Genomic DNA, 11,753 nt, shown 5'->3' with positions numbered 1-11,753 from the left:
CAGAACATATTTCATTGGCCACCATAGAAAATTTACTGATGGGATGATTTATCCATCATTTATTTGGGCTTATTTCTCTAGCCATCCTTTTTTCCAAATCATAGGTAGGATAGTTACAATTACCCGACGTATATTAGTTGTTTTTATTCATACGCAATCCATGATGGTTCCTAACAGGTGGACGGACCAAAATTTTTATTAGACCTATTTTAGAGTAAATCATCTTAACCGTCCATATTAAATGTCATTGATCGAATGGTTAGAATGTGTCAGACTGGTCTTTTTTCGTACAATATCTCATGAAATCATCTTGTACTTAACGAAAGGTATAGATCAATGGTTTCGATCATCCAATAATCCTGATACAACTAGGGACACTATAACTTACAGTGTCTCAGTGAGCACTGGAGCTTTTCTCGAAATAAAATAAAATCGAGAAATCTCCTTTTATCATCTCCCCCTCTCTCCCTGGAATGAGTACAGGCGCATGTAAGTTCTGTGTGGCTGCATTACACCCTCTCAAATTCTGCGCCTACCTGACACCAGAATCACCTTCCTGATTTCAGCTCTCTCTCTCTCTCTCTCTCTCTCTTTCTCTCTCTTCAGGTATCATTCATGTATATGTACGTATCATTTCCATGATACATCCATGGCCCATCGTATATCATCCATCAAACCCTCCTCTCCAAGACCTCTCATGGCTCCTTTCCCACTTCTCTCTCTCATCTTCTATCTCTCCTTTGCAACTCTCTCCTTCTCTTCTGAACCTATCAACCAAGAAGGTATTGATATACACCGTTTCTCAGTGTATGCACTCTTGTTTTTCTTCTTTTTTCATCATATTTTCCTATTTCTTTTGACATGGGTGTTTTTAATTTTTGTTTTTTTATTAGTGCAAGCTTTGATCAGTATCAGAACAGCTTTGAACGATCCTCATGGGGTTTTGAGCAACTGGGATGAAGACTCGGTCGACCCTTGTAGCTGGGCCATGATCACATGCTCTTCTGAGAATCTGGTTATTGGGCTGTGAGTCGCTGTTTTTATTGCATTTTGTGGTGTTTGGCGAGAAGAGAGATTGGAAAAATGAAAAATCGTTTGTGGGTGTTTGCAGGGGAGCTCCAAGCCAAAATCTATCTGGAACTTTGTCTGGAAGGATTGGAAATCTCACTAATCTCCAGCAAGTGTAAGGAGATTTATAGCAATTCAGTTCAAGAATTTAAAAAACCCATCTGTTTTTATTTTCATTTACGATTTTTTTTTTCTTCATTTTTTTATAAAAAATTTTATTATTTTTTGTTGTGTGGGTTTGAAGGTTATTGCAGAACAACAATATAAATGGGCAAATTCCAGCAGAGCTTGGAAAGCTTCCTAAGTTACAAACCTTGGATCTCTCTAATAACCGGCTTTCAGGAATCGTTCCGGACTCGCTGGGTCAACTCGCGAGTCTTCAATACCTGTGAGTTTTTTCTTCTTCTTTTTTAGCAACAATCTCTTTTATTCGTATTTTCGGGTTTCTCTCCTTTAATGCGTCTTTTAATGTCTCTGTCTCTGTCTTTTTTTCTTCATTGTATCTATCCATCTGAACAGGAGACTGAACAATAACAGCTTGTTTGGAGCTTTTCCTGTGTCTTTAACGAAAATCCCTAAACTTGCTTTTCTGTGAGTTCTCTTTTTCTTTTCTTGAAAACCGAAATCTCCGTAAAATTTCCAAAACTTGCAGAAATTTAAATTTCAGGTTAATGGGTTTTTCCTTCTGTTTTTGAATTTTTCAGGGATTTGTCTTATAACAATCTCACAGGACCTGTACCCAAGTTTCCCGCCAGAACATTCAAGTGAGATTTTCTGCTCCTCTCTGGCTTTTTTTTTTTTGGTTCTTGTTTGACATTTCTCACCACCTTTTGATTTTTGCAGTATTGTAGGAAATCCTCTGATATGTAGAAGCGATTCTCCTGAAGATTGCCCGGGAACAATCTCAACCGTTCCTCTTCCTGCCTTTCTCGATTCATCTCTGAGTATATGCCTCTCTCTCTCTCTCTCTCTCTCTCTCTCTCTCTGTTCATGTCCTTAAACATATTTGAAAATTTCCAGGAAAGTCCAAGACAGTAAAACTAGCCGTTGCAATCGGAGCCAGTCTCGGGTCCACCTTCCTCCTCTTCTTAGCAACCCTCCTCTTCATCTGGTGGCGAAAGAACAAGAGAACCCAAATGGTACTCGACATCAACGGTCAGAAACCATCCATCCAAAAAACCACCCATTAATTTCCAAAATTCCCAAAATGACCCTAACACTTGGTTTTTATTACTTTCAGACAAGCAAGAGGAAGGAATGATACGGCTAGGAAACCTGCGGGTGTTCCATTTCAAGGAGCTCCAGACGGCCACCGATAATTTCAGTGGGAAGAATATTCTCGGCAAAGGAGGATTTGGGAATGTTTACAGGGGCATTTTGGGAGATGGGACGATCGTGGCCGTCAAAAGGCTGAAAGATGTTGGGAGTAGTGGGACCACGGGCGAGGGGCAGTTTCGGACAGAGGTTGAGATGATTAGTCTGGCGGTGCACCGAAATCTCCTGCGCCTGCTTGGATACTGCGCCACCTCAAATGAAAGATTGCTCGTCTACCCTTACATGTCTAACGGGAGTGTTGCTTCGCGGCTGAGAGGTGGGTGGTACTATCGTACGCCGGGGGTTGCTTGGGGTGGTGAGACTGTCATTGTCTTATTCCTGGCGCCCTTCTGACTTCTGAGAAGACTCTTCTTCTCTCTTTCTTTCTTTTTTTTCTTTTTTTTTTCTTCTTTTGCTTTTTCTTTTTTAAGTTCGTTTTGGTTCTTGCGCGAGTCAGGGTATATCGTGTGCCGCCTGTCACTGGGGCCCGTGTGATGAGATGGTCCTGTGATTTGAACCGTTCATTTTCCGTTTCTACCATAGATGAGTTCTTTCCCCGCTGTAATCGCGGTAAAGTGATGATCCTGACCTTCGATTTTTCAGTTAAATTCAGGCCATTGAAAGTCTTGTTTTTATTGTTATGGATTCATCTATGGATTCTGACGGACATGATCGTCCGTTCCGTGGAAGTTTCTTGCGGTGGATTGTGTACTGCAGAGTACAGAATATGGACGGTTCTGATCAATGGATCACTCAGCATGTGCGCCCCAGTGGGCGGATGCACCGCTAGTTCGTTATTCGCGGAGGCATGGTTCGGGCCAGCGTGGCGCGCGCGTGCGAGGTGTGGGCCGTTCATGTCAGTCAGGCAGGGTTCAAACCGTGGCGTGGCGGGTTTTCTGTCTTCGTGATTCAGTGAGGGGCTTTTCGGAACACGTGTCAAAGATCAGAGCCATTTATCAACGAGGGATGCACTGATCGTACCATAAACTAAAAATAATGTTCGTTGGATCGCGCAAACGTATTGGAAAACAAATGAATGGTATGAAAAAAATCCAACCGTCCATGTGTTGCGCATATGATGAGTGTACTTCCTGATCCAATGAATGGCCTCGATCTCTGACACGTGTTCCTTGAGTCACGACCCTTTTCTTATATCCAATGCATGGCCCAGATGGCCCATCCGATGAGATCTGGCATCTATACACGTGGCACTCATCCAGGAATTCTTTGTCTGGTGGACCATGCCTTAAGAATAGCTGCCACCTTTCTTTTTCTTTCTCCAAGCAGCCTCGTTTTGAACCATTTGCGCGCCAGACCTCTTCTTTTCTCTCAAAGTAATCAAAACCGGCGTTGGTGGGTCCCATGTGGACTGGACAGTGCAGGAAAGGAAAATGCTCGTTTCAGATCATCCTAACCATCCAATCAGTTGAATTCCTCTTGAAATTGAGGAAAATCAGAAAGACACCCATGTCAGTAGGGTCTATCAGGGGTCGGGTTGGGTCGGGGTCTAGAGTATCTATACCCGGGATGATCGGGTCTTGGTGATGTCGGTTCAGATTCTCTGGTCCGTCAGTGTTGTAGTTGAACTGTTTACGGAAGGTCCATTGTTCAAACGATGTGGGATTGATCTTCTGGGGGCCATCGTTCATCCAATGGCTAGCTCATCAGTGGAATGGTCCAGATCAACAGACGTGAACCAATTGAACTCTATCTGATTGCAGGAGTACCTGATTTGATGTTCTCATTATCCTACAGCTCATGGGGCCCACATTTGGAACGCTTTTTAAAATAAAAAAAATAAAATTTCACCCATTTAATTGCAGGCTTCTTTTTGTAATTTCCCCAAAGGGTAATTTGCAGGAGTACCGGTTCAAGGCCTGTCACTCGCACCATTTCCGGACCGACCGTGTGTCGCCTGCCACTGAGCCCACATCCTGAAATGGTTCGATGATTTGAACTGTCCACTTTCTCGTGTACGGTCGAAAGTAAGCAATTAGCTATTACTCCACCGTCAAGCTTCAGTGATGATCCTAACCTTTGATTCTTAGATTTGAATGAGAGCCATTGAAAATTTTCTTTCAACGCTCTAAATTCAGATTGATGGTCAAAATCGCCCTTTTAGCGAAAAGTTTCGTTGGGATGGCTCGTATTTCATATTGTCCATACAATGGACGGTTCCGATCATCTGACCAGTCAGCATGTGGACCCCCATGGGTGGCGATGCAGGCTCCATTCTGAGTCGCGATGGGCTTAAAAGGAAGGGAAATGGGATCGAATTAGGTGGTACCCTTACCGTGTGGGGCCCATCTTGATGAATGTGCTGTATATCCTCACCGTCCATCCGTTTTTTCATATCATTTTAGTATTCGATCCCAAAACTTAAGCAGATCCAAGCCTTGGCGGACCACACACCGGAAACAATGGTGAATGACCATTAAAAACTTATTGTAGGCCACAAGTTTTGGAACAGGCCGATCTGTATATTTTCCCTCCATCGTTGATCTTATCAACTGTTGGGACAATACGGTAGGCCCTAAGAAGTTTTTTTTTTAATGGTGGACGTTCAATCACCACTGTTTTCTGTAAAGTGGTCCACCTGAGATTTGTATGTACGTAATTTTTTAGACCACATCCTAAAATGGGCTGTAAAAACGGATGGACGGTGTGGATATACGATAAGTCATCATCAAGGTGGACACCACGTCCTTATCCACTACACTCTTAAAGAGTCAACGGTCTCTTTTTACTCTTAAGCCACCACCCAGAGCGTATGTTAGTGAGGCCCCTTCTTCTTTCGAAGAGAATATTTTCGCGGGAAACAGAATGTGCATGCAGTCAAAAGAGTCAACGATTTTTTTATTTTTTATTTTTTTCTCTTAAACCCCACCCATGGCGCATGTTAGTGAAACCCTTTCTTCTTTACCTAACAGGAAAGCCAGCACTAGACTGGAATACCAGGAAGAGGATTGCACTGGGCGCAGCTCGAGGTCTTCTCTATCTTCACGAGCAATGCGATCCGAAGATCATCCACCGCGACGTGAAGGCTGCTAACATACTCCTGGACGATTTCTGCGAGGCCATCGTCGGCGATTTCGGCCTTGCGAAGCTGCTCGATCACAGCGACTCGCACGTGACCACGGCGGTCAGGGGCACGGTAGGCCACATCGCGCCCGAGTACCTGTCAACGGGTCAGTCGTCGGAGAAGACAGACGTGTTTGGTTTCGGGATCCTGCTGTTGGAGCTTATCACAGGGCAACGGGCGTTGGATTTCGGCAAGTCGGCGAACCAGAAGGGCGCTATGTTGGAGTGGGTAAGCTACATTGCACCGTATCAATGCTTTCTTGAATTGTTTTAGTAATGGGACACGTGTAAGGTGGGCCCCACCATGGAGATCTCCTGGCGTGAGATCAGCTCCGTCCTACTTATCAGATGGCTGACACGTGACTGAAATGATTGATGGTTGGACCTGCATACAGTCGGCCTGTTGTGGGAACGGATTGTATAGCTGTGGGCCCCACCCATGATGTATGGAGAACGGATTGGCTACTCCCCCTGCCACTAGTCGGTTCTGTGGGTCCCACCATGATGTATGTGTTTCATCCATGCCGTCCATCTATTTTCCTGGATCATTTTACGGCATGAGCCCAAAAATGAGATATATCCCAACCTCAAGTGGACTACATTATAGGAAACAGTGCTGATTTAAGGTCGACTATTAAAAACTTTCTGGGGGCCATAAAAGTTTTTCCCTTCATCTAGGTTTGTATTACCTAATCGACAGTACAGTGGGCCTCAGGAGGATTTTAATGGTTGATATCTGATCACTATTGTATTCTTGTGGTGTGGTCCACTAGAGATTTATATCCCTCTCATTTTTTGTATCAAGCCCTAAAATGATCTTTTAAAATATGGATGAACAGCATGGATAAAAGACATACTTCATGGTGGGTTCCACAGCACCGACGGGGTTAGTGGCAGGGGAGTAGCCAATCCGTTTCCTGATGTATGTGTTTCATCCATGCTGTCCATCAATTTTTTCAGCTCATTTTACAGCATGAACCCAAAAAATGAGGCAGATGAAAATCCCAGTGGACCACACTACAGGAAACAGTGGTGATTGAACACGTGCCAAGTCATCATTATGATGGGGCCTACTTATGCAGAGCCTGGATGTTGGCGTACATGTTGGACCGTCCATTATGTCCAGCATATATTGTGGGGAAACATGCAAAAACCTCACTAATCTCAGGTCCCAACCATTATAATTATCTGATCAATAGCCCTATAAAATGGACGGCTAAGATCAGTTGCATAAAAATAGGCCCAGGCAATAATTTGAGCTGTCCATTTGCTGGGGTGGCTAAGATCATTTCTAATGTAAACAAATGACTATGATAAAAAAAAAAGGCCCACTTATCAGTTGGATCATCTGATCAGTGTGGTGTTTGCATTGTTGCCCCTGGACCTGATGTCGTGGCGCATGACCCAAAACTCTTCCAGATCCCATATATATATATGGTAAATGGCAAATGGTATTATGAAGTCGACCTCATGGGAACTTCCCATGAGGTAGAGTTGTGTGAGCCCCTCTGTGATGTGTGTCGAGCATCTACCCCATCAGTCAGATGTACCATTCCATAGCCGGCCATGGGCTTAAAAATCAAATCAATCCGTGACTCGGATGGGCCACACCACATACAACAGTTGAGAGGGGGTTATCCTCCCATTAAAACATTCGTAGTCATTTATTGGCCCCACCGAGATGTGGTTCACAAATCCAGCTCATCCATTGTGTGTCCCGCTTGGATGAGGGATCAGACCAAGTTTCCGCCTATCCAAAACTCAGGTGGGCTCCACGAAAGTGATTTCATATGTTTCATGCATGTCTTCACATGGTTTTAGATGGTATGGACCACCTGAATTCTGTATAAGGCTGATTTTTGGGATATCTCATAACCTAAAGAGGACCCATCAAATGCAGAGTGTTGATTTTTGACACACATCACGGTGGGGCCCACACAGCTCGACCTTCCCATGAGGTCGACCATAATAGTACCATTTCCCTTATATATATAATGTGGGTCGTTACTGGGTCATTGTTGTATTTTCTAGCCAACCTTCTATTTTTCATCTGGGTTCTGATAGAATGTAGGGCCTCATTCCACCATTGGATGCCAAGCATGTCAGAGATCTTGACCATTCATGGGGTTGTGTACGCTGAACATAACCTGGGCCAAAAAAATAATATTGGGTCGCAGATCACACTTGTGTAAGGAAAATGTGGTCCAAATTCAATGCACGTGTGTGGCCCACCTGATTATGATGCTCTGGTTTTCTGTATTTCATGTTCACAGGGTGCACTGCCCACTGGATGGCCCAGGGGACATGAGAAAATTGGGCAAATGGCCCCAGATTCAACAAGCATGCATGATAAAGAGCTCATACTGGCAAAGGAGGACAATAGGCCAGTGTACGAAACAAATGAATGGCTAGACAGGCTTTCTACACCCTCCTCACCTGACTTTTGGGCCATGGCATCCACTGGGGTGGGACCCGCCTGGTGGGCAGGTGGGATCTTCACCATGCGTACCCCAGGATGTAGATTGGCCTGCGGGGATTGGGTACTACCCCCACCAGTACCTAGCTAGAGACAGACAGTCCTGTAACGGGCTCTGTGGGCCTGACCTTAATGTATGTGTTTAATTTATCCTTGCTGTCCATCCATTTTGACAAATAATTTAGGTAATGGGCCCAAAAATGAGGCAGATCGATTGCTCAAGTGGACCACACCAGAGGAACTAGTGAGGTTTGAATGACTACCGCGGAAAATCTTTTGGGGGCCACGGAAGTCTTGGATCAAGCTGATATTTATGTTTTCTCCTCATCCGGGTCTATATGACCTTATGAACAGGTTAAATGGCAAATAAACATCATGGTGGGCCCTAAGAAGGTTTCAATAGTGGGGTCATTGTCACCACTGCTTCCTGTGGTGTGGTCCACTCAATCCGACTCCTTTTTGGACTCATGCCGTAGAAGGATCTTTCAAAATGGATGGACGGCTTGGATAAAACGCATATCACGGTGGGCTCAGGTTACTCCATCTCTAGCCAGCTTCTGATAGGAGTAGTACCCAATCCACACCGTGGCTTGGTGGCACATGCATTTGAGGCCCACTTGATGGAAGAACTAATTAATTGGATGTTCCTTCCATGTGGGTCCCACACCTTTAGTCTCCCATCCCTCTCAAAAATATCACTTTAGTCGGATACTCAAGGAATTCTTGGGTGGTTTTGAGTGAAATTCCATTGTCTTTTTATGTTTTTTTTTTTTTTTTAAAGGTGACGTTTTTTAAGTATTGCAGTGACTCGCGACCACTGAATTTTTAGGACATTTGATGCCGATCATTCTCCACCGTCAGAATAAAGATAGTGGGTTTAGAATACCCCGGATTCGAATGGACCCCACACCCAAACAACCACTAACATTGTATATTGCTGTGGCAGGTGAAGAAAGTACACCAAGAGAAGAAGCTGGATCTTCTAGTGGACAAGGACCTTCAGATGAGCTACGATCGGATCGAGGTCGGTGAGATGGTTCAGGTGGCCCTCCTATGCACTCAATACCTCCCAGCCCACCGACCCAGAATGTCAGAAGTGGTCCGGATGTTGGAAGGCGACGGTCTAGCTGAGAAATGGGAAGCCTCTCAAAAGAAAGCCCAGACCACCACCACACCCCAATATGTCCCTCACAACACCTTACTTGGTGATGATGGTGATGTCCATGCTCACATGCTTGTCATGATGGACGGTGATGATGAAAATGGCCATGATGTTGAGGCAATGGAGCTCTCTGGCCCCAGATGATGAGTTTTCTCATACCCATATAACAGATTTAAAGAATTTTATGTTAATAATCCTGATGTGAAAATTGATGTTGGTTTTCGTAGATTCTGATGGACGGTGATGATGGCTTAACAGCTGACCATTTGACCCTTTTTATTCTTTCCTCTGCAAGGTGTGTTACCATGTAATTTTCTGGTGGTGTTTGATTTTACTTGATAGATCTTTGTTTTTCTTCTTTGTATATGGAAAGACCGGAAGAATTTGAAATATTTCATTGTGGTGTGATCCCATCATGCTTTATATGTGGGTCAGATTATTGATCTGGACCGTCTGTTTACTTGTTTGGCCCACTTGGTCTGGATGTGTTTGCCATATGATGAATGGGAAATTATATGATACTTAGCATGACAATGTGTAGTGTTGTTGCCCAATCTGTTGATCCTGCTTGGCCTCTTGCGAGCTGCTGGGTACTTGCAAACTTAATGGGAAACAATGAGACAACTGGGGGTGCAGGTTGTGGCCAGGGACCCAACAATGCCAAAGTGCGTGGACTTACAGTAGTAGAATTGGGATAGTTATGACCCTTTTCCTTGAAGATGATTGGGTTTAGAAGTGTTTTTGGACAAATTTTTGTATCGGACTAGATTTATAAAATATGCTAGAGGGGCCTGTATTGGAATCGAAATCTGTTTTAAAATATTTATCTAAGTATGTCTCGATTGGCGTGATCTTTGCCTGAGATTTCGATGGGCAGTCCTATCCATTTGCGTTCTTTTTGGATGTTTCCTGTTAGGAGCTTGAGTTCGGTATCCAAAGTCGAGGTCGGCATTTGACCTTGATGTGAATATTCAAGGTCAAGGTCGGCATTTGGCCTTGAGGTCAATATTCAAGGTCAAGTTTAGTTATCATAGTCAAGATCTGGCATTTGACCTTGATGTGAATATTCAAGGTCAAGGTCGGCATTTGGCCTTGAGGTCAATATTCAAGGTCAAGTTTAGTTATCATAGTCAAGATCTGTAAGTCTGTTAATGAGTCTGGTTTAACTGTTTTAGCTGGGTCACTGAGTCTTCTTGCTCAACTTATTTTCTTTAAGCTTTTGGTAGTTCAAACAAGTAGTTCGATTTTACTCCTAACATGTAGTGTCTTTGCTCTAGGGGTGTACATCGAGTCGAACCGAGTCGAGCTGGCCTCAACTCGACTCGGCTCGGCCGCTAGCTGACCTCAGCTCGAACTCGGCTCAGCTCGGTCCTCAAGCTTGACTAGCCGACTTGGCTCAGTTCAGTCAATAACTCGGGCTAGTTCGAGCCGAGTTCACCATTGCAGCATTTTCACAAACACCTGGACTACACCTTCAAAATCTTCTTATATTTAAGACAGCAGTAATAGTTTTATAGGTATTTTATCAAATACCTTCTAAGCAACATAAAAATCGATAAAAAAAAGAGTGTTGGTTTCATATACATACAGTCCTTACCACCAGCCACACTTCTTTGAGTCATTTCATCAAACACTTGGTGACTAACATTAATATCAAAGTAACCGAGTCACCGAACTGGTTCGATTCGAGTTCGATTTGAGCTGGGTTCGATCCGAGTCGTGTTAAGCTGGGGCCAACTCAAACTCATTTTTGAACTCAAAAAATCAACTCAACTCGGCTCGAACTCAGCTTCGAACCGAGTCCCAATCGAGCTTTTTCGAGTCTAGTGATCTAACCGAGGTAGCTCGGTTTGTGTACACCCCTACTGTCACGCCCCAGACTCGGTAACCGGACTCACAAGAAACCCAATAGCCGATTCTGGCCGCAACAGCCTCCGTAGTACCCCATTCTCAGCTCATGGGGCAGGTTCCGATCCTGGGATCCTACAAGGAGGATTTCCATAACCGTATAACCATTTCCAATACGAGCATACCCAAGATCATAGTAAGTAAATCTCGAAAATAACAAAAGGGCACATTACAAAATCTACTATAAATTTGAACTTTTACAAGTACATAGCTGAAAAGAAATACATCTGATAACGAAAGAAGTAGCAAGAAGATCTGCAACACTAAGGGTCCTCGGCTCAACTCTAATCCAAGCTATGCCGCTACGATGCTAACCTAGGATCTCCTGCACGCATCAATCGTGTATAAGCTTATAGAAGTTTAGAGGGTGATGAAGGTGTATGATAATGGTGTACAAAAGAATAATAGGAGGTACAGGAAGGAAAACATGATCAATGACAATATCACTAGCCTTACCAAGGCTTGCTATGAATACAATGCAATAAGTACTGGGTGTCATACCAAGGCAATGTATGGCTTATATAGCCGATGCGAATGCAATGCGAAGTGATGTCAATCCTCATGTCTAATCCACATATCTAATATGTTTCCATCATAAGAAAATCACCGGGGTCTAGTACACTGTTGGATGATTGCCGCTCTCCAGACCTGCACAGTCAAACGAGCGTAAGAGACCTCACTACCCGCCTATGGACAGTCAATCACCAAAAAGGCTTGACGGTAGCAGACCCATTTACGAGTTAG

General features: G+C 44.0%; 1 protein-coding gene across 1 annotated transcript; it reads left to right on the top strand.

Annotated features, from left to right (window-relative positions):
* The first annotated feature begins 454 nt into the window (after window positions 1–454).
* On the top strand, window positions 455–9,517 carry LOC131217086 (probable LRR receptor-like serine/threonine-protein kinase At2g23950). Its single transcript, XM_058211833.1, has 11 exons — window positions 455–782; window positions 894–1,026; window positions 1,112–1,183; window positions 1,313–1,456; window positions 1,588–1,659; window positions 1,773–1,832; window positions 1,912–2,012; window positions 2,089–2,223; window positions 2,309–2,659; window positions 5,313–5,692; window positions 8,886–9,517. The coding sequence occupies exons 1-11, from the start codon at window positions 650–652 to the stop codon at window positions 9,243–9,245; spliced, it is 1,941 nt and encodes a 646-aa protein (XP_058067816.1). The 5' UTR covers window positions 455–649; the 3' UTR covers window positions 9,246–9,517.
* The last annotated feature ends 2,236 nt before the right edge of the window (window positions 9,518–11,753 follow it).

This window comes from Magnolia sinica, chromosome 10, assembly GCF_029962835.1.
Source record: "Magnolia sinica isolate HGM2019 chromosome 10, MsV1, whole genome shotgun sequence".
Classification (NCBI taxonomy): domain Eukaryota; kingdom Viridiplantae; phylum Streptophyta; class Magnoliopsida; order Magnoliales; family Magnoliaceae; genus Magnolia; species Magnolia sinica.
Note: the sequence above shows the minus strand (reverse complement) of the source record. Positions and strands in the feature narration are given on the sequence as shown.

Bases quoted from the DNA above. Each gene is read 5' to 3' on its own strand.
- LOC131217086 (XM_058211833.1), top strand. From the start codon at position 650: ATGGCCCATCGTATATCATCCATCAAACCCTCCTCTCCAAGACCTCTC. The intron at 1,457-1,587 runs GTGAGTTTTTTC...CCATCTGAACAG, and splicing joins CTCGCGAGTCTTCAATACCT to GAGACTGAACAATAACAGCT. The intron at 2,224-2,308 runs GTCAGAAACCAT...TATTACTTTCAG, and splicing joins AATGGTACTCGACATCAACG to ACAAGCAAGAGGAAGGAATG.